General features: G+C 46.3%; 1 protein-coding gene across 4 annotated transcripts in view; it reads right to left on the minus strand.

Moving 5' to 3' along the window:
* Window positions 1-6,047: 6,047 nt before the first annotated feature.
* B3GAT1 (beta-1,3-glucuronyltransferase 1) overlaps window positions 6,048-23,554 on the minus strand; it is a 168,658-nt gene continuing 151,151 nt past the window's right edge. For 3 of the 4 annotated variants that reach the window (XM_068238808.1, XM_068238805.1, XM_068238807.1), the window contains 4 exons: window positions 19,950-20,458; window positions 15,195-15,491; window positions 10,549-10,647; window positions 6,048-8,670 (listed from right to left, as the gene is read on the minus strand). In XM_068238808.1, the coding sequence (XP_068094909.1) occupies window positions 10,561-10,647; window positions 15,195-15,491; window positions 19,950-20,458 (893 nt within the window). In that variant the 3' untranslated portion in view covers window positions 6,048-8,670; window positions 10,549-10,560. Of the gene's footprint in view, window positions 8,674-10,548; window positions 10,648-15,194; window positions 15,492-19,949; window positions 20,459-23,554 lie in introns of all 4 variants that reach the window. The other variant, XM_068238806.1, reaches the window with a different exon arrangement.

Consider the following 23,554-nt stretch of genomic DNA (forward strand, 5'->3'; position numbering starts at 1 on the left):
GTCACTCCCAGAATGCACCTCAAAACCTTTGGAGCCAGAGCTTTCTTCGGTCATGCTGCCACTACATTTTGGAATTCCCTACCACACCCAGTAAAGACATCCTATCCCTGGAGTTATTCAAATCCAGACAAGCCACCTGTTTAGACTGGCATTTGCGGTCTTTTGCTAGGTACACACCATACAAGTTTGTGTTAGATAGATGGTTCGGTTGAATAATTTCCGACATGTCCGATCTTATTTTCGATCGTTTTTCTGATCGATTTCTTATAGAAGTGAATGGAAATAGATAAGAAAAGATAACAGAATCGAAATGGAAATCAATCGGAAAATCAATTCGGAAATCAATCGTACAGAAAATCGACTGAAAAAACGCATCGTGTGTATCCAGCATCATAGAATTCTTCCTCTGTACCACGATTTACCAATCAACCAATTATCTGTCTGAGCAATGCTTATGTGCTTTGAGTCCTACGGGAGAAAAGCGCTTTACAAATGTTGTTTGTTGTTGGTGTCCAGGGATTTCCCAGCAGTAGTGTGTCCTTGCCAGGCCATAGGACTGAGGTCCCCCTCACCGGAGCAGGAAAAAAAGGGCGCATGCGGCAAATGGACTAATTGGGCACCACCATAGACGCCAATACAAAATAGTGATCCTTGGACGCCAGAGCGGAAATTTGATATATATCGGGCATCATGGCCGCCCAAGCCCCGCTATTTTGTAATGGCGGCGCCCATAAGTCCACTTGCTCCATATGAACTTTTTCCTTCTTCCCTCCCCCATGCCTTTCTCCCTGTGCCAGAGCTCCCCCTGCTGAGTCCGGTCCCCGCGGTAAACCTCAGGCAGCCGCCTCCGTCTGTCCGGCTTACTGGGTCTGATTTACATAGACAGGAAGAGGAGGAGGGAGGATGAGACCGCCTGTCTGCCGCTGCGTCAGACAGAGGGACGGACGGAGGCGGCTGCCTGAGCTCTGCTGCAGGGGGAGCTCACTGCACTGGGGCAGGAGGCATCGGCACAGGGGGAGAGGCAGGGAGCTGATGTACACAGACAGGAAGAGGAGGAGGGAGGATGAGACCGCCTATCTGCCGCTGCGTCAGACAGAGGGACGGACGGAGGCGGCTGCCTGAGCTCTGCTGCAGGGGGAGCTCACTGCACTGGGGACAGGAGGCACCGGCACAGGGGGAGAGGCAGGGAGCTGAGGAAGGATATCTTTACCTATAGTCAAATATTGGTATTTCATATAGATATTTACTAACTACGTTACTGTGCGCCTTTATTCATGGTACCCCCCTCTCACACCCCGATCCATCGCTCTACATTGTGAAGCATCCGTCGGGTGTCCATCCTATAACCGTGGAAGATGGGCCGCGCTGGCCACGGCTGGAGATACGTCAGTGTGACAAACCCACAGAAGATATAAAGCAGGAGAGCATCTGATTTCCGCTGGACCAGGAAGCACATTAGATTACCCCAATTCTAAACTACATAGAATATGAATTAATTTGCAAGCATCTGTATCTGTGATCCCAGCTATATCTGCTGTTTTCACACGCAGACTTTGCCTCAAGTTTCCTCACATGACTGACTCTCATACTTGGGCACATTTCATACGTTTTGTATTTACGGAGGATGGATGTAGTTCCTGAGCCTGCAGCTTTGCGGCCGTTACTATGCTATTTTGCTAATTCTTTGTACTAGATATGTGATGTATATAATGTAACTGTATTTTAGCACTATGGCACTCTAGCACTGGGCACTTATCACTCCTGACGAAGTTTCCAATTAAGGAAATGAAACATGTTGAGTTTTGTGTAGAGTAATAATGTAATCAGTGGGAAATTGGAGGATGTCCCTTGACAGCGGATACTAACCTCCTACCCATGTATCACATTCTACTCCAATAGTTGGCAAATTAGGTCTTTTTTTTAATAATAATCATTAAAAGTTAATTTTAATTTATTAGTCCTCTTCCATAGGGTATTTGTGTGTTTACAATTTAGAATCGGGTGTTTTTTTTTTTTTTTTTGCATGGAGCAATGGCAGGTGTAATGCAGGGGCATCAGTTCCTTTGTACCGTGCCTTATATAAAAAGCCCAGACAATGGAAGACCGGACGTTGGAAGACTGAACAGCTCAGGGATTCTGTCTAGTATTCCCGGCACCCAAACCAGCCAATGAGATGGCAGGAAAGCGACAGCCAATACAAAGCCAGCATTATCCTACTGGACAGTGTTTATTCTGAGTGTCCAGTCTGAATAATGAAAGAAATCTGATTGGTCGGCGGATGCTGCTTATAGGACAGCGGAAGTCAGAAGCATATGGAGACATCCCTTTTTACTAACATTTCCCAGTTGTCACGCCTCTCTTTTACTTTATACGATGGGGCCTCTTTATGAAGGAGTGGCCACAGACATTATGTACATGTATTATTATTTTTGGTTAATGGTGGGGATCAGTGATTTGACCACTTAAACAGTCTTGGATCAGAAGCGGGGATTGGCTGTCCACCAGAGAGGGGCGCACTGGCCTCCATTGCAGGGGCAGGTTGCAATTTTTTAATTTTTTGGGGGGAAGACCTTCAGTCTTTAAGGGGTAATTAAGGGGTATGGGCAAAATTGGCTTTTGAATGTGGCAATGAACACTGTTCTCACTTTTGGTAAATAATGTGGCGACCAGCTGATCCCGTTATCTTTATGGATTATAGAAAACAAATCCTAAGCAATATTAATCACTTATAAAATATCTTTATCGCTGGTTATTTGAACAACTAAGTATGCATAAATATGAAATACAAATACAAAACTTGAGTGGTTGGGTACTATGGTGGCAGGACAGGGGGATTTTTAGGCCTTTTTAGTAAGGGTGTGTGTGTGTGTGTGTACGGTGTGTGTGTACAGTGTGTGTGTGTACAGTGTGAGTGTGTGTACAGTGTGTGTGTGTGTGTGTGTACAGAGTGTGTGTGTGTGTATAGTTTGTGTGTGTGTACAGTGTGTGTGTTCAGAGTGTACAGTGTGTGTGTGTGTACAGTGTGAGTGTGTGTGTACAGTGTGTGTGTGTGTACAGTGTGTGTGTGTGTGTGTACAGTGTGTGTGTGTGTACAGTGTGTGTGTGTGTGTGTGTGTGTGTACAGTGTGTGTGTGTGTGTGTGTGTACACAGTGTGCGTGTGTGTACAGTGTGTTTGGATACAGTGTGTGTGTGTGTGTGTGTGTGTGTGTGTGTATACAGTGTGTGTGTGTGTGTGTGTATACAGTGTGTGTGTATACAGTGTGTGTATACAGTGTGTGTGTGTGTGTGTGTGTGTACAGTGTGTGTGTGTGTGTGTACAGTGTGTGTGTGTGTGTGTGTGTGTGTGTGTGTGTACAGTGTGTGTGTGTGTGTGTGTGTGTGTGTGTGTGTACAGTGTGTGTGTGTGTGTGTGTACAGTGTGTGTGTGTGTGTACAGTGTATGTGTGTGTACAGTGTGTGTGTGTACAGTGTGTGTGTACAGTGTGTGTGTGTGTGTACAGTGTGTGTGTGTGTGTGTACAGTGTGTGTGTGTGTGTACAGTGTGTGTGTGTGTGTGTACAGTGTGTGTGTGTGTGTGTGTACAGTGTGTGTGTGTGTGTGTGTGTGTGTGTGTACAGTGTGTGTGTGTGTGTGTACACAGTGTGTGTGTACACAGTGTGTGTGTACACAGTGTGTGTGTGTGTGTGTGTGTGTGTACAGTGTGTACAGTGTGTGTGTGTGTACAGTGTGTGTGTGTGTACAGTGTGTGTGTGTGTACAGTGTGTGTGTGTGTACAGTGTGTGTACAGTGTGTGTACAGTGTGTGTACAGTGTGTGTACAGTGTGTGTACAGTGTGTGTACAGTGTGAGTGTGTGTACGGTGTGTGTGCAGGTTTGTGGGTCATTGGGTGTATTGTTTGGGTTTTGTATGAATGCATACTTAATTGTTCAAACAACCAGTGATTAATAAATATTTTATAAGGGATTTGTTTTGTTTTCTCTCTCATAAGGGAGACTGTCTGCCTGTTTGCTTTGTTCTTTCTTTATTAATATACACTCTCTCTAGAGGACACTCTTCTATTATTTATATATGTATTTATGAGACGCTGCTTCCTTACCTACTAAGCTGTTTCTTAATATCTTTATGGATTACCGCCTGTATATAACCCCCCATAATCGGAGTACCAGGATTGGAACAAGCTGATAGACACAGAAGGTCTCATCTGCATTCTCCTTCTGGGCCAGTGACTCTGAAAGAACTTGTGACCTGATCAGCAAGGCCAGGCGAGGAATAAAGATGGCAGCCTTCTTACCCTTCTCTCTTCTGTGTTCCTTCAAAGCTTCACTTGTACTGCTCTGCATGTTCTCCCTACTAGAGCTGGTATGTTCCATAGTGAATGGCAGGGGTGTCAAACTCAAATACAAAGTGGACTGACATTGAACACTGGGACTAAGTCACGTGCTAACCTCAATGTCTACTGACCACCTTCCTCCCTTATAGTTCCCTGGTGTCTAATGGCCCCCCTCCAGCGCCTATACAGTTCCTGGTGTCTAGTGGTCCTCCTCCCTCCTCTATATACTGTAGTTCCCCGGTGTCTAGTGGTCCACCTTCCTCCCCTATACACTTCCTTGGTGTCTAGTGGTCCTCCCTCCTTCCCCTTATACACTTCCCCTATATTAATCTGTGGATAGCCCTGACTGACTGAAAGTGGCACAGGATTCAGGGTCAGAGATCCAGCATAAGACACCTGCAAAGACCTCCATTTCTTTCCTTTTCACCTTTAGTTGGGCTTTAAAGCCAGATGCAAAGAAATCCCTGTTTTAGTTTTTGGTAGAGAGGAGAAGGGTGAGACCACCCATCAGGTTTTTATTGATGTCTGAGCACCCCATTAGGGATAGATTTCCTCACTTCCTGTTCAGCAGAAGAAGTGGACTTGCGAGTCTGTAATGGGGGAGAGATGGCACTTGTTGGAATACTGTAAGGTTATAATCTCTGAGGTCTTATTGCAGTTGGTATTCCTGTTAAGGGAGCCTCCCCTCACTTCCTGTCACATGACTTACCACAGACAGGAAGTAAGGGGAAAACCTCTATAAGGGCACACACATTCCATACATTTTTAGAAAATAAAGCTGTGAAAAAATGTGAAAAGACTCAAGAAAGTAAAACAGACATTGGAAGACTCTTTTTTTCACAAACATTCATTTCTTTCTTCATTTTAAATATGCAAAACAAAAAAAAAAGAATAAAACAAACCAAATGTCATTCCAGAAAAGAAAATACTTGTTTAAAAACAGCAGCCTGTAGTAGTTTCTGCAGGAGAGGCGGCACACGGCGGGGCGAGGAGGGGATAGGGGAGGTCTCTGCCTGTCACATGAGCGCTCCCCCTCCCTTCTCCGCATCAATAAGTGCATCTTCAGGCCATGAGATCAGCAAGGACACCAGCAGAGGGCGTCCCTGTGCCGCCGAGGGGCGGAGCCATGAATTGTTCTGTAGCCTTTGTCCGTACCGGTCCGGCACCCAGACTCATTTGTGTTTTAAATATTGCAGTGTTTTCTTGCTGTGATCACCGTGTGTCGTTCTGATGGGGAATTCATCACTTTAACCAGTAGGGGGCACAACATAGGCTATGTGTTGAAAGTGGAAATTGCTATTTTTGTGGATAAAATTCACCTTAGAGCAGGGGTCTCAAACTCAATTTACCTGGGGGCCACAGGAGGCAAAGTCAGGATGAGGCTGGGCCGCATAAGGGAACCAATCAATCAGCAGCTCCCGCTTCAGTGCTCCCATTGCAAGTAATCCGCCGCAAAACGAGGGCTGCAGAGCCCCCAAATCGCCCGGGGGGCAATCTGCCGTCATCTCCTGGAAGGGGCAGAGCTTTCAGCTTCACCTCTGCTCCTCCTGACGTCAATCACGTAGCATCGCCGCCTCTCCCCGCCCCTCTCACTCTTCCTTCACAGAGAGGGGCGGGGAGAGGCGGCGATTGATGTCAGGAGGGGCAGAGCTGAAGCTGAAAGCTCTGCCCCTTCCAGGAAATGCCGGGGGATTGCCCCCCGGGCGATTTGGGGGCTCTGCAGCCACCCTTTAGTGGCGGGGATGGGGCGGATTACTTGGGAGCACTGAAGCGAACTATAAGTAAGCTTTTGCCGGCGAGGGCCACAAAATATTGTATCGAGGGCCGCAAATGGCCCGCGGGCCGCGAGTTTGAGACCCCTGCCTTAGAGGATGACTACCCTAAAAAAATGTAAAAAGTAAAATACATGTCAACACATACAAATAATAAGTATGTTTCTTCCAGAGTAAAATGAGCCATAAATTACTTTTCTCCTATGTTGCTGTCACTTACAGTAAGCAGAATATAAATATGACAGAACTGACAGGTTTTGGAGTAGTCCATCTCTTAATGAGGGATTTTAGGTATTTTGTTTATTCTTTACGAAAGCACTTCCTGGAAAGGATCGATACAAAGATACTGGCCACACCCACTACCTGTTTGCACACTATCTGGGCAGTTGGATGGAGCAACTGTCTGCCATTCACTAAGGCCTCCTTCACACCTAAAATTAAAACTGCAAATGCAAGCATTTTGTGTTTTTGTGCGCTTCCCCAAAAATCCTGAGAATACCCCATGAGATGGGCTAGACCAAAACCTGTCAGATTTTTACAACCTAATGTAAATGACAGCAACATAGAAAAAAAGTAATGTATGGGTCATTTTACTCTGGGAGAAATGTCCTTTTTTACGTGTTTACATGTATTTTCAGTTTTACAGTTTTTCATGATAGTAATCCTTTAACCCTCCTGGCGGTATAAAAAAATACGCCAGGAGGCAGCGCGGCAGTTTTTTTTAAATTTTTTTTTTCTATATCATGTAGCGAGCCCAGGGCTCGCTACATGATAGCCGCTGCTCAGCGGCATCCCCCCGCCCTCTTCGATCGCCTTCGGCGATCTCCGATCAGGAAATCCCGTTCAAAGAACGGGATTTCCTGGAGGGCTTCCCCCGTCGCCATGGCGACGGGGCGGAATGACGTCACCGACGTCACTGACGTCGGGTCGTCATTGGGAGTCCCGGGCCACCCCTCGGCACTGCCTGGCACTGATTGGCCAGGCAGCGCATGGGGTCTGGGGGGGGGGGCCGCGCGCCGCACCGTATAGCGGCGATCAGGCGCGCGGCGGCGGCGATCAGGGTGCTGGCGCAGCTAGCAAAGTGCTAGCTGCGTCCAGCAAAAAAAAAATTAAACAAATCGGCCCAGCAGGGCCTGAGCGGCACCCTCCGGCGGCTTACCCCGAACTACGTTCGGGGTTACCGCCAAGAAGGTTAAACTTGTAAGGAAAGCAGAGTGCCCCCTGGGGGGTACTTACCTCAGGAGGAAGAAGCCTCTGGCTCCTAATGAGGCTTTCCCTGTCTCCTTCCGCCAGCTTGTTCCAGTGCTGGCAGCCAGAGCAGAAGCCGACAATAATATTTACTTCTGCCTGCCAGCGCAGGAGAGGATCTCTGGTTGGGCTCCGGTGGAAATAGCCGCTCTTCTCTCGATCGGGTCCGCTCTGCTATGGAGGTGCAGATGGCTCGTGCCTGGGCCCAATCTGGTTTGGCTATTCCCACCAGAGCCGAGCGAAGAGCCTTTACTGCGCCTGTGCACACGTCGACAAGTGCCGACAAGGAGATCTTCTGAGGTTACAGCGCTGGATCCCCTCTGCTGTGGAGAATGGGGGGAGCCTCTTTAGGATCCAAAAGCTTTCCTCTCCCGAGGTAAGTACCCCTCAGGGGCACTTTTTTCCCTTACAGGTTTACTTTGAGGTATTTTTTTTAAACCCTGTAATTATGTTTGCCTTGTAATGTGATGTACTTGGCTTTCACATGTAGGCTGTCCCACCCAAGTTTCCTCATAGGACATCTTCTTGTGCCTAGGCAGACAACATTAACCCGAGGGGAAAGTCTTGTATTCATGGGGGATGGATCTTGCTTTGTAGCTCAATAATAAGAATTTAGTTGAAAACCGGGGTGTGGCATTTAAAGTGCTCCTGTAGTCACCGCTCCCAACATTCAGCAATATTCTCAGCCTGCTTCTGACCAGAGCCGAGAGCAGTGCGCAGAGAAGGCAATTGGGTAAATACTAAAAGCAGAGCTCTGGGTACTGCCTAGTCCATCCTGATCCAAAAACGCATTGCTGTAATAAGTGATCTACTTCTGCTATGGAGCAAAGAGAGACTATGCCGGATCTTTTTGAAAACGGCATCAATGTTTCTTTTTAGCGTAACGATAAGGAGGAATGGCGCCGACAATAAAACCGTTTTAGAGAAAGCAAATACAACTTAATGCAGTGGTGATGAATTCTCCCAGCGACTCATCAGAATGACCAACAGAAGCTGTCAGTTTATACCGCCAACAACAGCTGCTCTAGAAGATGCCGGTGATGTGGAGATTTGTAACAGCCACACCTGACAGTCCGGAGGCGGTGGGAAGACCGTGGGGCAGCCCCTCCCGGGTCAGAGCGGTCAGAATCCAGCCAAAAGTGCCAGGCGTTTCAGGAAATGTGGAAGAGGAGTCAGCGTCCATCGTCTCTCCAGCCTTCCCTCCATTGCATGTGCTGTGCTTCTTGGAAAATGTACACATGGACCCGTGCAAAGGTGCAGGGCGGGGAGGGGGATCCGGTCCTGGAGAACTTACTCCTAACGGTCGTCTCTGAAATCATCTGCTGGGGAAAAGAGACACGTCAGCTGCAAGTAACGGTCCAACATCTCCACTACATTCACTGGTGGGGGCTTCCTCTCTTATGCGTTTATTAACCACTTGGCCACTACAGGGTGGTGTGGGGAACTGTACACAGGAAGTGCTGCGTGTATGTTTTTACTTTCACTTTGAGAATGACCAACAGCATCTTGCTGATGCCATAGTCATTCGTTACAGGCACTTTGATCAGTGAATGGGAACACATGCTCCGATTCACTGATCAGTCTACTAACCGCCGGAGATGAGAACAGGCGCGGGAGCGTGCAGCGAGTGATCACGGTGAGGTATGTTTATCTATGCCCCTTACTGCCCGGTGCAGTAAGTGATCAAATCACACCTGACCTGAGGCTAAGCACAGAGATGTCCATGCTGGATCCACACATCTCTGCATTGTCCCCTCCGATCCTCCCCCCCCCCCCCCTCCCCCGGCACCGTAATCACTCCTTGAAAAACCTGAGTTTTGGCTTGCAGCAAGCCTGTCAGGTTTGCAATCCCAAAACTTAGATACTTGTCCTCCCTCGCCAGGCCTTCAAGGGTTAAGATCCCTGAGCATAGTCAATGAAATTGCTTATAATTTCACAGTGATCCAAATTGAATGTTGTTTGGAAGCAAATGTATGCAGCCTAGAAAAGGGACAATCAAACTCATCCGCTCCTGCATTGGACTGTACCAGCTCTAAGATGCATACATTTTGTATACAATTACCATCAAGTTTGCATCAGCTTGACCACCTCGCTGACCACCTCTATTAAAGTAAGTTAATTTAATTTGAGAGATCTAAAAAGACTGCTGGTCCAATTAACTAGAAAGACTTAAGGCCCGTACTCACTGGTAGATATATTGGGGAACGCTGAGCTGTGTGACCCCACAAGCATTCCCCAGTCCATCTTCCTACCCACGGGAACACACGCCGAGCATGAACGAGAGTTCAAACAATCGTGGCACTTGGGAATCTTCTGGGATCTTAAAGATCCAATCTGCTGTGCCGGTCTTAATCACCACACGTCGCAAAACGGTGTTCGCTTAATCACCCACAAGTACCCACGTTGCAAAATCACGGAAATGATCGCTCGTCACGCAAAGAAAATTGCCAGTGGTGGGGAAAAAAATGCTTTAGAAATCGCGACATGCGTACGTAGCTTGAAAGCATAACCGTAGTCGCAGCCCTGGTCCAGGCACGGGTCTTACCCTGCGTAATATGTGGAATTCTGCATTGCACGGAAACCATTTTTGCATTGTTCATTCTTACAAACACTTCACGTTTGAGATACCGATATGCCGCTGCTTGACGAGCCATGGTGAATGTACTTCCGACTGCTGCCAAATCTAAGCACCCTGGTGTTCCATAGTGCCAGTTAATGGTGTAGGCTATGTTACTGCCGAGGACGCTGCTTGCCGCCTGCACCCAAAGTAACCGCTCTGTGACTGAAAGGAAAAAGCAGACAGCAGGGCTCTAGTGCTGACTAATGCTACATGCATATCTCATCTGCAAGCACTGCTGATTTCTGTAGTGCAGCAGCATGTGACGCCCTCCTCTCCCAGGCACCCACCTGACATGTGACCACGGCTCTACTCCTGACCAGCTGGAAGCAGCAGAACAGCCACGATCACAGCTCTGACATAACAGCCAGACACCTAGGAGGGTAGCAGCATGCAAATATCCTACTTTATAGAAAGTGGCAGTGCTGCACTAGTCAGCACATACCCTGCTGTCTGTTTTGAGCGTTATGCTGTTTATACAGTGTGAAGGGCTGTGGTGCAATGTTTTTTTTTTGGGGGGGGGGGGGGGGGTTTGAGCAGAAAGTTGAACCAAATGACATGCTTCCACTTGTAATCTCACCGCCGGTTGAGGTCAGATTTCCACATTGGGGTCTGTGAAGCCTTTCTTCCCCTCGTTCACCAGTACTGGCTTCTCTGTCCGCGTGTGCCATACCAATATCTGCCGGAACAAACAAGAAGACACGAGGAAGTTTATGGCATCCGTATTGCTACCATAATACAATATCTTACAAAAAGTATCGCTCACGCTTATTGCAATTTATTTTCATACACCATTTCCCCCCATACTAATAATCTGCCTGTCCCTGTAAGGGTAAAGCATGGTGGTCACAGGGGGCTTCTGGATCTCCTGCTGTGCTGACAAAGACAAGAGAGTTCTCTCAGGCGGAGTCTACTGTTCTTTAGGGCGATTCTATTATCTTTGGCTCTATCAGTCAAGCACTCTCTCTGATGACTGTATAAGGTGCTTTTACACTTGTTGTGGTGCGATTTGCGCACGACACAAAGGCTACCGCACCGTTACACTCACTTTGTAGCATCAGACTGCGCCAACAAGGAACCAGAGGCAACCCGCCCCCAAAAACCCGCAGCCCTCAGTCACATGCACACTGCTGGTACACCTGACAATCAGCATCTGCGCACTGAAAACGCAACATTTTAAAATGTTTGCCTTGCTTCCGGTAACCCGCGGGGTGCATGACAACGAAGTGCGGCCTCTGCGTCAGCCAGGCTGCATCACAGGAAGTATAACATGTTCCACTGACTTTAATGGCCATTGTGGCGAGATGTGGTAGCAGGAAGTGACGCAATACAACTCCACACGGTAAGTGTAAAAGGGGCCTTAGACCAAAGCTACATACAGTTCACAATTTCCTCACCAAGATCATTCCTAATCATTTTAGACAAAAGTGTGTACAAGTCACCCAATGTAGTGGTGTCCTCCCCCCTCCCATGTTCCTGGTGCTGCTACAAGGATTTCACAGGAAGTTCCCTTACCATGGCTCCACCCACATGTCTTCCCCCTCCCCTTCCATACAACAGAGCAGGCTGCCTGGCTGGGAGCTGAACAACGTGTCTGTACAGTGCTAGTCCCTATACCCCCATCCAGAACTATCCCAAATGATTGTTTCTCGGGCAAAATGTTTCAAGTGTTTAAGTACCGTATGTAATCGACTATAAGTCTCAAATTTAGGTGTGACTCACTGAATAAAAGTACAGCGGTCGACTTATACACGAGTCACAGGCAACACTAAGCACACTGACTAATGTGTTTACTATTAGTGACATTCCCATTTGCAGCAATTTACCCTGTGGTAAGTCAAAGGCACTTTCTAGATAAAGAAAATGCCAGGAAAGCAGTCAAAGCAGGTCCTGGTCCTGGCAACAACAATTACCAAGGAAAGGGTGGTGGTAACACACTGGGCTGCAGGAAGGGGAGAGAATAACTGCAGCACTTGGGAGCCTGGAGGAGTTAATGGCTGCACTTAAAGTGAACCAGAGACGAAGCACCCTCATGTATGTTACCATATATATCAGTGGGAACATTAGAGAAAACACCTACCCTGCTCTCTGTTTCATTCTTCACTGCTCAGCCTGCTTCTAATCAGCCCTGATAAAATCCCTGACTGAGTTTTCAGCCTGGCTTTGCTCAGGAATCATTATAGCCGAGTCTATCTTCTCTGATGTCTTTTCAAGCCCAAGCCTGCCCCCTTCTGGCTCTGCTATAATGACTCCGCTATAATGATTTCTGAGCAAAGCCAGACTGAATGCTCAGTCAGGGATTTTATCAGGGCTGATAACAGGCGGGCTAAGCAGTGAAGAATGAAACAGAGAGCAGGATAGGAGCAGTAAAGGATGAAACCGAGAGCAGGGTAGGTGTTTTTTCGAATGTTCCCACTGATATATATGGTAAAATACATGACGGTACTTCATCTCTGGTTCACTTTAAAGGACAGGAAGGGTTAGTGGCTGCAATACTATATGCAGTGCAGTCATTAAAGTGGATCCGAGATAAACTTTTACTCATTGCATAATTGTGTTCCTTTCCTATTGTTTATAGGGCATTCCTCAAGCCAAATACTTTTTTTGTTTGGTTTTAATACTCCAATTCCCTATAAACTAATCAAGCCTCGCCCACAGCTTTTTAGAGAGCCTTGGCACTAAAGCAAGAGCTTATGGGAGCTCAGTTTGGGCAGGAGGAGGAGGAGGTTACTAGCCAGAGATTTCAGAGGCAGAGGGAAGAAGGAGAGGGGACTGAATTTGTCACATTACACACAGGCAAGCTGATAGCATCTCCAGCCTCAGCCTGTGACAAACAGAACATGACGCCCTCATTGTATCACAGGAAGAAATAATCATATACTGTTGAAGCTGTATGCAGCTAGATTTGCCGTGTAAACGTTAGATAAGATATATAGACAAGTTACTTGTTATAGTTAGTTTTTCATCTTGGATCCGCTTCAACCTCTCCTGGGCCCCAAGGGCAACCATTAACTTTGCTGGGTAGACTTATACTTGAGTCAATAAAAAATTCCAGTTTAAGAGAGTAAAACATTGGAGTCAACTTATACATGAGGATATACGGTAGATTAAATCCCAGTTAGGGCCCTTTTCCACTAGCGGCGTTTGCGATGCTGAATCGCAAAAACGCAAACCGCTAGCGATTTTACAATCGCTACGGTTTGCTTTTTAACATGGGAATCGCGGTAGGTCATTTCCACTACCGCGATTCGTTTTTGCGGGGAACGCGAACGCGCGGCGGAGCGATAATTGCCGCGATTTTGCTATGCAGTGCATAGCATAGCAAAATCGCGGCCGCAAACGTCGGGGGAATCGCCGGTTTTGCGATTCAGCAATCGCTAGCGTTCAGCGTGAACGCTAGCGATTGCAGGTGGAAAAGGGCCCTTAAATTGGTTTGTTCTGGGGGCTTCATCATTCCTCAACCCCAACTAATCTCAAGATATTGTCCCTCCCGCAACCTTCGCTCCTCCCAAGAAATTATCCTGGCCTCTAAGCTGATCACCTCCTCTCATGCTCGCATCCAGGACTTTACACGAGCATCAGCCCTTATCTGGAACTCTCTTCCACAGCCTGTACGTCATGCTCCAAACCTGGACATCTTCAAACGCACTCTTAAAACACACCTTTTCAGACAAGCTTATAACATTCTATAGCCCTTTATTTACTTATTTGTCACAATGTAATCAGAGGCAAAGAATCACTGCCTCATCCATCCTCCACCCCCTTACCTAGTGTGTCCCCCACTACCCATTAGATTGTAAGCTCGCAAGGGCAGGGTCATCCTCCTAATGTTTACTGTCTTTGTAACAATATTTGTGCTGCTTGGAACTCTGCTGTATATTTGTTAGCTGTATCTATGTTCCCCTTGTCGTCTTATTGTGCTTTGTAAAGCGCTGCGGAATATGTTGGCGCTATATAAATAAAAAATAATAATAATAATAATAATAATATCTGTGAACCTCCATACTCTAGACTTCATTTTGAGGGTCTTTCATTTCAGGGACAAGAGATCCTCACTATTTGGCCACACAGCCGGTTGATTCGATTTTTCTACCTGGTTCGTTTGTTAGATAGAATCTGTCAGGAACAGGCATGACTGATAAACCTTGGAACAAGTATGAGCAGTTTTATAACACGATAGAAAATTTCAGCTGAGCAGATGAGCAACAGACTACTGGTGGCGGCATAGGTTTCCACTGCAGCGGACATTCTTATTATTTATCGTATTTACATATAAAGCGGCAACATATTACTCTGCGCTGCTGCATAACATTGCAACGCTAGTGGTTGGACTGCATATATTTGCATACAAATACAATCAGAAATAAAGTGTCGTAGTACATCAATTATTTCACCATCAACTAAGCAGTCTGTACTTCCATCACAACCGATTATAAAAAAGCATTTATTCAGTTGTACGATCACCATCTGAATCCTTCACAGTTGATTTGGAACATCAACAAGGTTTATTTTGTGCTAATTCAGTCGCATTTATCTGATTTATTGGGTGATTCTTTGCTGAATATTGTACCATTAGTTGGGACTTTCAGGCCCCATTCACAGTAATCAGTTGCGTTGTGTTCCCTGTGACAGCAGAAACGCAACATTAGATACAGCGGCACTGCGTGTTACCTGTGCGTTCAGTTAGGTACAGTGAAGCATACAGTTCAATGAATAGTATGCTTCACTGCCACTTTTACCGCGCATGTTTATCAGTAACACTGTATGCAGTGCATTGCCATGCCGCCTGCCATTACACCACAGTGTCCCAGAAGCACTGTGAACATCGCTATAGGTGGAGCATTGCAGTGCGGCAAACTGCATTACCGATCGACAGTTATACAGCAAGGCTACACTGTGAACGGGGCCTTGGGGTGTGTGCACATATCCCATTACCCTAAATCCCGGTACACACATGCAATTTTGAGAGGCCAATTATTGGCCAAATTTACAACCTCCACGTAGTATGAGAGCATACCTACACAATCTGTTCATAGTGTTCAATATCTGTTGGGCCTCATACTACATGGTGGTAAAATTATTGGCTAATCTAAATTGGATGTTTATAGGCAACCTAAGATGTACAGTACATTGTAAAAAAAAAAATGTAACCCAGCGTTCAAGCACACTTTAAGCTGTCTAATCCACATTTGACAAGTCTGAGAAGTAGACCCATCAGAGACCTACCTTAGTGCAATTGTCGGCTTTTGGTTCCAGGTCGTTGAGCGTCACCAGTTCCCGCAGCAGGCTGCTCTCCTGGTAACCGCCTTTCACCCCTCGTAATTTGAAGTATGCTTGTGGTCGCTGCAGTATGAGCCGTATATTGATGGAGAAGCCGGCCATGTCTATTGCGAACGGTCTGTGTGGATCAAAAACCGTCTTCCACCCGTAAACTTTTCCTGCAGAGTTCACCTTGGGAGACTCGTATCGGAGACCTCCGACAAATGCCACCGGCCACACCGAGACCTTCCTGGTGTTCCTCATCTGTAGTCACATGACAGAGGGCAGTTACTACTGGAGCCAATCATATCCCAGTCAGTACAGAAATACCTGCCTTCTTTCATCACATGACAGAGGGCAGTTACTACTGGAGCCAATCATTTCCCAGCATGGAAATACCTGCCCCCCCCCCCCCCCCATACACAGAGGTGCTTCGGTACAGACATACCTCCTAACTTTTTGAGATAAGAAAACGGGACTCATGAACCAGAGATGAAGCACCCTCATGTATTTCACCATATATATCAGTGGGGACATTAGAGAGAACACCTACCCTGCTCTCTGTTTCATTATTTACTGCTCAGCCTGCTTCTAATCAGCCCTGATAAAATCCCCCCCTGAGCATTCAGTCTGGCTGTGCTCAGGAATCATTATAGCTGAGTCATTATGGCAGAGCCAGAAGGGGGCAGGCTTGGGCTTGAAAAGACATCAGAGAAGACAGACTCAGCTATAATGATTCCTGAGCAAAGCCAGAATGAATGCTCGGTCGGGTATATTATCAGGACTGATAACAAACAGGCTGAGCAGTGAAGGATGAAACAGAGATCAGGGTAGGTGTTTTCTCTAATGTTCTCACTGATATATATGGTAAAATACATGAGGGTGCTTCGTATCTGGTTCACTTTAAGACATGCCCCTGCCACACCCCTAGCCACACCCCTCGCCATGCATGTCACAAAGAATTCAGAATCAAAGGATATTTTTTCATGAAAACCACACTGGTCCTTTCTATCATTATTAGTTTTCCTTCATTTTAACATTTAAAAATAAAAATTACAAATTAAAAAAAAATAGAATTTATCAGTTTAATCGATCGGAATAAAGTTTGGAGCCAATTAAACACATTTTAAGTAGAGAAATACATACCCTATATAATAAAATCCAAGTGTCTCTGCGTCCGTGTGTGCCCCAGAGTGTGTGTGTGTGTGTATATGTGTGTGTGTGTGTGTGTATGTGTCTGTGTGTGTGTGTGTGTCCCTGTGTGTGTGTGTGTGTGTGTGCCTGTGTGTGTGTGTGTGTGCCTGTGTGTGTGCCTGTGTGTCCCTGTGTGTGCCCCCGTGTGTGTGTGTGTGTGTGTGTGCCTGTGTGTGTGTGTGTGTCCCTGTGTGTGCCCCCGTGTGTGTGTGTATAGTTTGTGTGTGCCTGTGTGTGTGTGCCTGTGTGTGTGTGTGTGCCTGTGTGTGTGTGTGTGTCCCTGTGTGTGCCCCCGTGTGTGTGTGTGTGTGTGTGTCCCTGTGTGTGCCCCCGTGTATGTGTGTGTGTGTGTGTGTGTGTGTGTATACAGTGTGTGTGTGTGTCCCTGCTCATAACGAACTGGGCATGTGCACAGAGACACTGAGGGGGAGTGATGTGTGGCTTCAAGGGGCGGACAGGGCCAGCGGGCGGGTGTGTGCGTGTGTGACGGGTGCGTGCCGTGGGCGTAAGCGCAGTGACAGACCTAGAGCCCGATTTTAAACGGGCTTAGGTCAGCTAGTATTTACATAAACCTGGATATCAGTTCTGAAAGAGGGACAAAAAAAGGAATAAAGAGGGATTTGGTTCCCAAAGAGGGACTGTCATGTACGGAGGGAAGCTGCCCCCATACACAGCAGTGCGTCGGTACAGAGTGCTCGTGTATGGAGTGTCTGGCCTCTTTAAGCCAGTCCTCGCGCTGGTAGAACGCAGAGGCGCTCCACAAATACACGGCAGTAATTAGAGTTCTTGTGTTTGAGGCCTGTCGCTCATACACTGTATTACTGACAGCTATTATATTCCCCAAAACACGGCGGCTGTTCTGCTGTCCTCTCCTGTGATTCACGAGATCTGCACACAATGCCACCCCCACACCCCCCATCACTCTCCGGAGCCCCGCAGCTGCTCAATTAGAGCCTTTCTACTCACACGGGTGATTTCAGTACAAATTGTGGGATAAAAATAAAAGTGAACTAAGCTGCAACTAAACTAACCCCGTACCTGGTTGATGGAGGCGGATGTCACTGCTACCCCTCCTCGGGCTGCACAGACCACCGCCGGGCCCAGGAAATCAGAACATTGAGATTATCCAAATCCCAACACAGGAAACAACCAATGATATACTATATATGGGGGAAAGGAATACTAATGCTAGTAGACGGTGAAGTGAACTCAGAATAGTGAAAAAAGGCTTCCTGAGGATGTTCTGAAGCTGTCGCCCTAGGCCATTGCCCTTTTGGCCTTTGCACAGATCCCGCCCTGCCGGTCCCAACAACCATTCCTAAAATAGTCATTGCTAACGTGGATCCCTCCACTGAAACTGCCTGTGACAGGCAACTGGCAATGTCTACTCAGGGCCTGATTCATTATTTTTACCCCCTTAGGCATACCGAGTCCCAGCATTCTGAGATAAGAAGAGACACTGTAAGACACGCCCCTGCCACATCTCTAACCACGCCCCCACCATACCCCTCATCATGCATCTCACAATTCAGAAGCATAAGATGTAGTTTTATCATTCAAACCACACTGGTACCTTCTTTCATCGTTTGCCTTCATTTTAACATTTTAAAATATTAAATATATCAATTTAAATGATGGGAATAAAGTTTAGAGTCAATTAAATACATTTTTCAGTGGAAAAATACATATATTTACATAAATCTGTACATGAGTCCTGAAAGGGGGACAAGAGGGATTTGGTTCCCAAAGAGCAGGGTTGCTTGTAAAGTACGCCAGCGCGAATCTACGCATCGTGGTTCATAGACCAAGCTTAAAAACATCGCGTATGTACCGCTATAGAGCAGTGCTGATTAGTAGTCAGATACATGTACAGTAGCTGTAGCTCAGTCAGTTCAAAGAAAAACAATTCTTCTCAATCTAATTGAACTTCTTGCTTTCTCGTGCTAATTGATTCTGTTAGAAGCTTTGGTTACTAAACTGCTGTGTGTGTGTAAACATCCCGGGGATAGCCTTTGGTTTTAAAACAAGTCACTGTTTCTAACTTTGAGACCCCCTCCCTCGTCCCCCCACACACTGAGCATTAATGTTGAGGATGGCCAGGTGCAGTGACTGCACTTTAATTGGAGGGATAATATGCAGGAGAAAGGGGTGCAAAACAACCTTCTGGTACTTTCCCAAGTTAATTGTGCAGTTGTGCAGATGGGAAGCCTGTCCCGGATGAATTGTTTAGGTTGGAGGAGCTTCAGGTGTCTCTCGGCGAACCTCATGAAGACATTTCGGAACCTGCACGTCCAGCTGAGTACGTATAGTTACACCGCCGGTGAGCCGGGCTGCGCTACATACTGTTCCTCTTCTGAGTCATAGCAACTTGGAGGGAGAAGCAGTTCGGGGCCCAGCAATCTCCGTAACCCCGAAATACCATTACGCGCTCCACACATTATAGCATTGCTGCTATAGCGGAGCCTAGTTCTGAGTGCCGTGCACTGAAACCACCTGCTTCCTGCCCAGCTTGCCCCACCTGCCAGAGGTTTCTGTGAAGGATCACATGGAGAGTTCCATTCTCTGTAAAAAATGACTAATTTACTTTACAGTGGAGAAAATTCTACAGTGGGGATTAAACTTAACTTTGGAACTGAGCCAGCACTCCAAGGGGTGGGGCTTATTTAAAGTTCCCACCCAAGAAATAATAAGTTGGTGACAAATTTGGTCTACTCAGAATGAAATGATCAAGTTTGGCCACTCTGTGACTTGAGTTTATATGTCCTTCACCATGTGCCGTGGAGTTGTTGGAACTAATCTATGCTCAGTGGCTCCTGAGTGTTTGGGGACAGCTACAAACATAACAGTATAACGAAAATCTTTTATGTATTTAAAGAGGAACTCCAGTGAAAATAATGTAATAAAAAAGTACTTCATTTTTACAATAATTATTTATAAATGATTTAGTCAGTGTTTGCCCATTGTAAAATCTTTCCTCTCCCTGATTTACATTCTGACATTTATCACATGGTGACATCTTTACTGCTGGCAGGTGATGTCAGTGGAAGGAGATGCTGCTTGCTTTTTTGGCAGTTGGAAACAGCTGTAAACAGCTGTTCTCTCCCACAATGCAACAAGGCTCCCACGGTGTGATGTCAGAACCATAGTCCTGACATCACACTGTGGGAGGGGTTTCAGCACAATATCAGCCATACAGCGCCCTCTGATGATCCGTTTGAGAAAAGGAAAAGATTTCTCGTGGGAAAGGGGGTATCAGCTATAGATTGGGATGAAGTTCAATTCTTGGTTACGGTTTCTCTTTAGCTGCCACCTTGTGAAACGGTGGTGGGATCTCGGTCTGTTTATGTTTCTTCTCTGTAAGTAAAGAGAACCATGGTGTCCCCCCCACCCCAACGGTAAACACAGAATGGTTCCAACAGCCCCTATTAGGTGTGTGATTAAGAGTTCTTAGCTGGAGATGCTACATATTAATGAGCTGGAGATGCTACATATTAATGAGCTGGAGATGCTACATATTAATGATCTCACCTCCTCAAACAGGTCCAGGCTGTAGGTGTTGTCGTCATCAGCAAAATACACCACTCCGGGCAAGCTGTTATTTTTGTTAAATGTCTCTCTGAGCCACCGTAGGGCCAGGTTTCTCTGCATAGTCCCTCGGGGGATTCTGGGGTCCCTGGTGTCCCCTCTGAGTTTATAATTGCGTGGCGTCTCCACGTTAAGGTGGGTGTAATTAAGCCCAGAGTCCTGCAGAAGCCGGGTGACCAGAGGGGTGCGCCGCTGAGAGTCCTCCACCAGGATCCAGTGCAGGTTGGGGACATGCAGTAATGTGTTGGACAGTCGGGTCAGTTCGGCCTTCTGCACCGGTCGGCTGTAGGTAGGGGTGATGACGTGGATGGTTGGGAGGTTCCCCATCCAAGGCGGCGGCCGCGTATATACATACTCAGTCCTGACAACTTCTACTATATCTCTCTCGGAGGAGCAATATTCCCTGGAGTCCGAGCCTGGACTGGCATCCCTCCGGCCATCAGTGCCGTCCTCTGGAACAGAAGAAAGGACAGTTACCCCAGCAAAGTCAAATAGACACAGTCATGAACTCATAGAGTATCCAAGAAAAACATATCACCCCCATTTTCCCCCAACATAAGTATTCCACTCACACTCTACAGGCTTGGATCCCCCTCTGTAGTTTATATACACTGCAGTGCCAGATGTGACCAGCAGATGGCAGTGCTCATAAAATGTGCAGTCACATCTCCAGGTGTCGGACTGCGAGGGTGTTACTACTCACTGGAGAAATAAGTAGGGGGGGGGGGGGGGGTTCATTATTCAAGCTTTAAGAAATAATATGCATTACTATGCAATTCTGCATTCCACTAAATTTCAATGAGCCACTTTGCGTTTTTAATGTATTTTGTACATACAGTAGAATCTCTTTATAGTAAACCTCTAACTATAGTAAACTGTCCCCGGGTCCCGACCATGCGCCTGTATAAACATTCAATCTGGGCCGGATTTCTGCAAAGGCCACAAGGACCTGGGCATTGGGCGGCAGCTGGCTGAGGGGCGGCTGGACATGGAATAGGGATTGCTGCAAATGGAATCCAGACATTGCAAATAAGAAGCAACTGATAGAAATAGGGAGCTGCAGCCCAAGGGATTTGTATATAATTAAAAGGGGCTTCTGTACCACAATGAAAGGGTTGCACAAGGAATAGGAGGGGGGTGCTGCACATGGAAGGGGAGCAGCAAGAATGTTGGCCCAAGGGCAGAAAAAAGTGTAAATCTGGCTTTGCATACACTGTATGACTAATTATGTGAACTTCTCACATAGTAAACTGCTTGGCCAGGTCCCTCGGAGTTTACTGTATTTTAAATCGCTAGACAATTTTGGTGCTTATGTGTAAATGATGTCTCAGTCAGTGCTCCTAGTGGTCATAATTGGTACTGTAGATTTTTTTTAACCTGGTAAAGGCACTAAACAAGTCTTCACAAAATGATGTCAACCTGATCTGAGAAGATTATGGAAGATGCCACATCTGTGGTCCTTTGAAACATGGACAGGTTATGCAGGTCAGATGTTCTGACTCCACAGGCTGCGTGCTTGGCCCAGGCATGTGACTAAGAGCCTAACTAGGCTCAACATTGAACAAGACAAATTCATAAAGCTATCATGTTGTTCAGTCAAAAATATAACCAATTAACTTTGGAAATTAAAACAAATACACTGTGTAGCTGTGCTTACTGTAGCTGTGCACCTCTCCGTATAGGCGTAAGACCTCTAGAGACCATAATTTCCTGTTAGGAGATGACTTCCTGTGCAAAGCAAAATCCCACGTGCGGGGATTCTAAGAAGTGAAGTCTGACGCACTGTTTATATTCACATATCGTCCTGGTTGCTATTAGAATTTGCCTTATTGGGGTTGGTCTTGAACGACCGAAGCCAAAAAATCAGCATTGCAGCTGGGCAACTGGCATATTTTAAAAGCAAATAAAGATGGAGTCTTTGCCATAATCCTCCCACTTCAGCTTTCCTTTGTAAAGAGGACATGAGAATTTTACACTTCTGTTAGAATTACCTTGACGTTCATCATGTGCCACTTATGGAAAGGACACACAATTGGTGGTCCACATCTCATAGAACATGGTACAAGGTAACAATCTTAGCTTAGGGCAGTGTTTCCCGATGTTTGGGGTACAGGGCAAGGACTGGCCTCTAGCACAGACCACATGCATCTCCTAGGCAAGGTTATTCCTGTCATGTAATTTCTACTCCCTGCTCGGTAGGTGTAAGGAGATGATTACAAAAAATTGAGAACGGTCAGGTATGCATAGTCTTGGAGTCCTACAGAGACCCAGGGAATGATGGGACAGTATCTGCATGGAGAGCTGGAAAGGGCTGTAGACAACTGACAAGTACGACTCATGACAGACCCATTTCCACCAGCGATGGTCCTAATGGCAGGATATGATCTGATAGTTTCCCACAACTGAAATCTCGTCAGACTTTGTTACAATTAACTCATAGGAACTTGTGAAAAGTAAGAATTCTCTAGAGTCTAGATAAATAACATTAGTATAGATGGAATGAATCCTTAGATAAGTCCTAGAAATTTGATACAGAGGGCAACAAACCACACACCCCAAAATGCAAGCAGACCAGCAAAGCGAATATTCATTGGTGAAGTACTAGATGTATGGAGGATAGATGGAGGGACAGACGCTGGAAGGAGGGACAGGTTTAGGCAAAGCTTTATAGATGGGAACATGTGGATATAGGCTGACATGTGGATGAGTTGGCTAACAGGAAGCTTCATAGATATCATGTGTGTGACCTCCCTGCTCAGGACTTGTCTGTGATGGATTCAGGCTTTTGTAGCTTCCAATTGAAGCTTCTCAGGCAAGTTTTGAGGTTTGTGGGCCAGTGCACACCAAATCGTAAACGCTCAGTGCTTTTTGAAGTGATTTTCCTAGGCGATTCTAGGCATGTACCTAGCGATTTACTAATCATGCCTAGCGATTTTTGGAGCGTTTTGGTGTAGCGTGTATTTTTTGTTTTTTTTTACAGTAGAGCTGGAACTAAACAGCTTTTGTAACAAAAACGCTTGGAAAATCGCTCTTATCTAATGCTTTTCAGAGCAATTTTCCACTTTCCTATACTTAACATTGAAGCTGAATCACCGCAGAAAAGCACAGAAATGCTGCAGGCAGGACCCCCGTTTTGCGAGAAAATCACTTAGCTCTGGTGTGATCCATCCCATACAAATACATTAGCCAATGCACTTTTCATAGGCGTTTTTAAAAGCGCTGTTGGTGTGCACCAGCCCTGTAACAGATTATCTTCCGAGAATTACATAATTTATTTCCTCAGGATGTAGACCAAGATAAGTGAACTTTTCTGAAAACTGGCAGAACTAGGTAAAAAATGTCAACAATAGCAGCCAGATGTCTTCATTCCAATCTGGCTTGTGGACAGTCCTACTTTTTAGGCGGTGTTTAGGCACAGTACTTCCTGTGAGGACATTACAATGACCTCCTCCCAAACACAGAGCTCTCAGGCAGTACAGTAGTGTTTGGATGTGATTTTCTATCTACTGCTTTGAAATCTAATGAAGTAGGAACAGGCCAAAGAACAG

This window comes from Hyperolius riggenbachi, chromosome 6 (genome assembly GCF_040937935.1).
Source record: "Hyperolius riggenbachi isolate aHypRig1 chromosome 6, aHypRig1.pri, whole genome shotgun sequence".
NCBI lineage: Eukaryota > Metazoa > Chordata > Amphibia > Anura > Hyperoliidae > Hyperolius > Hyperolius riggenbachi.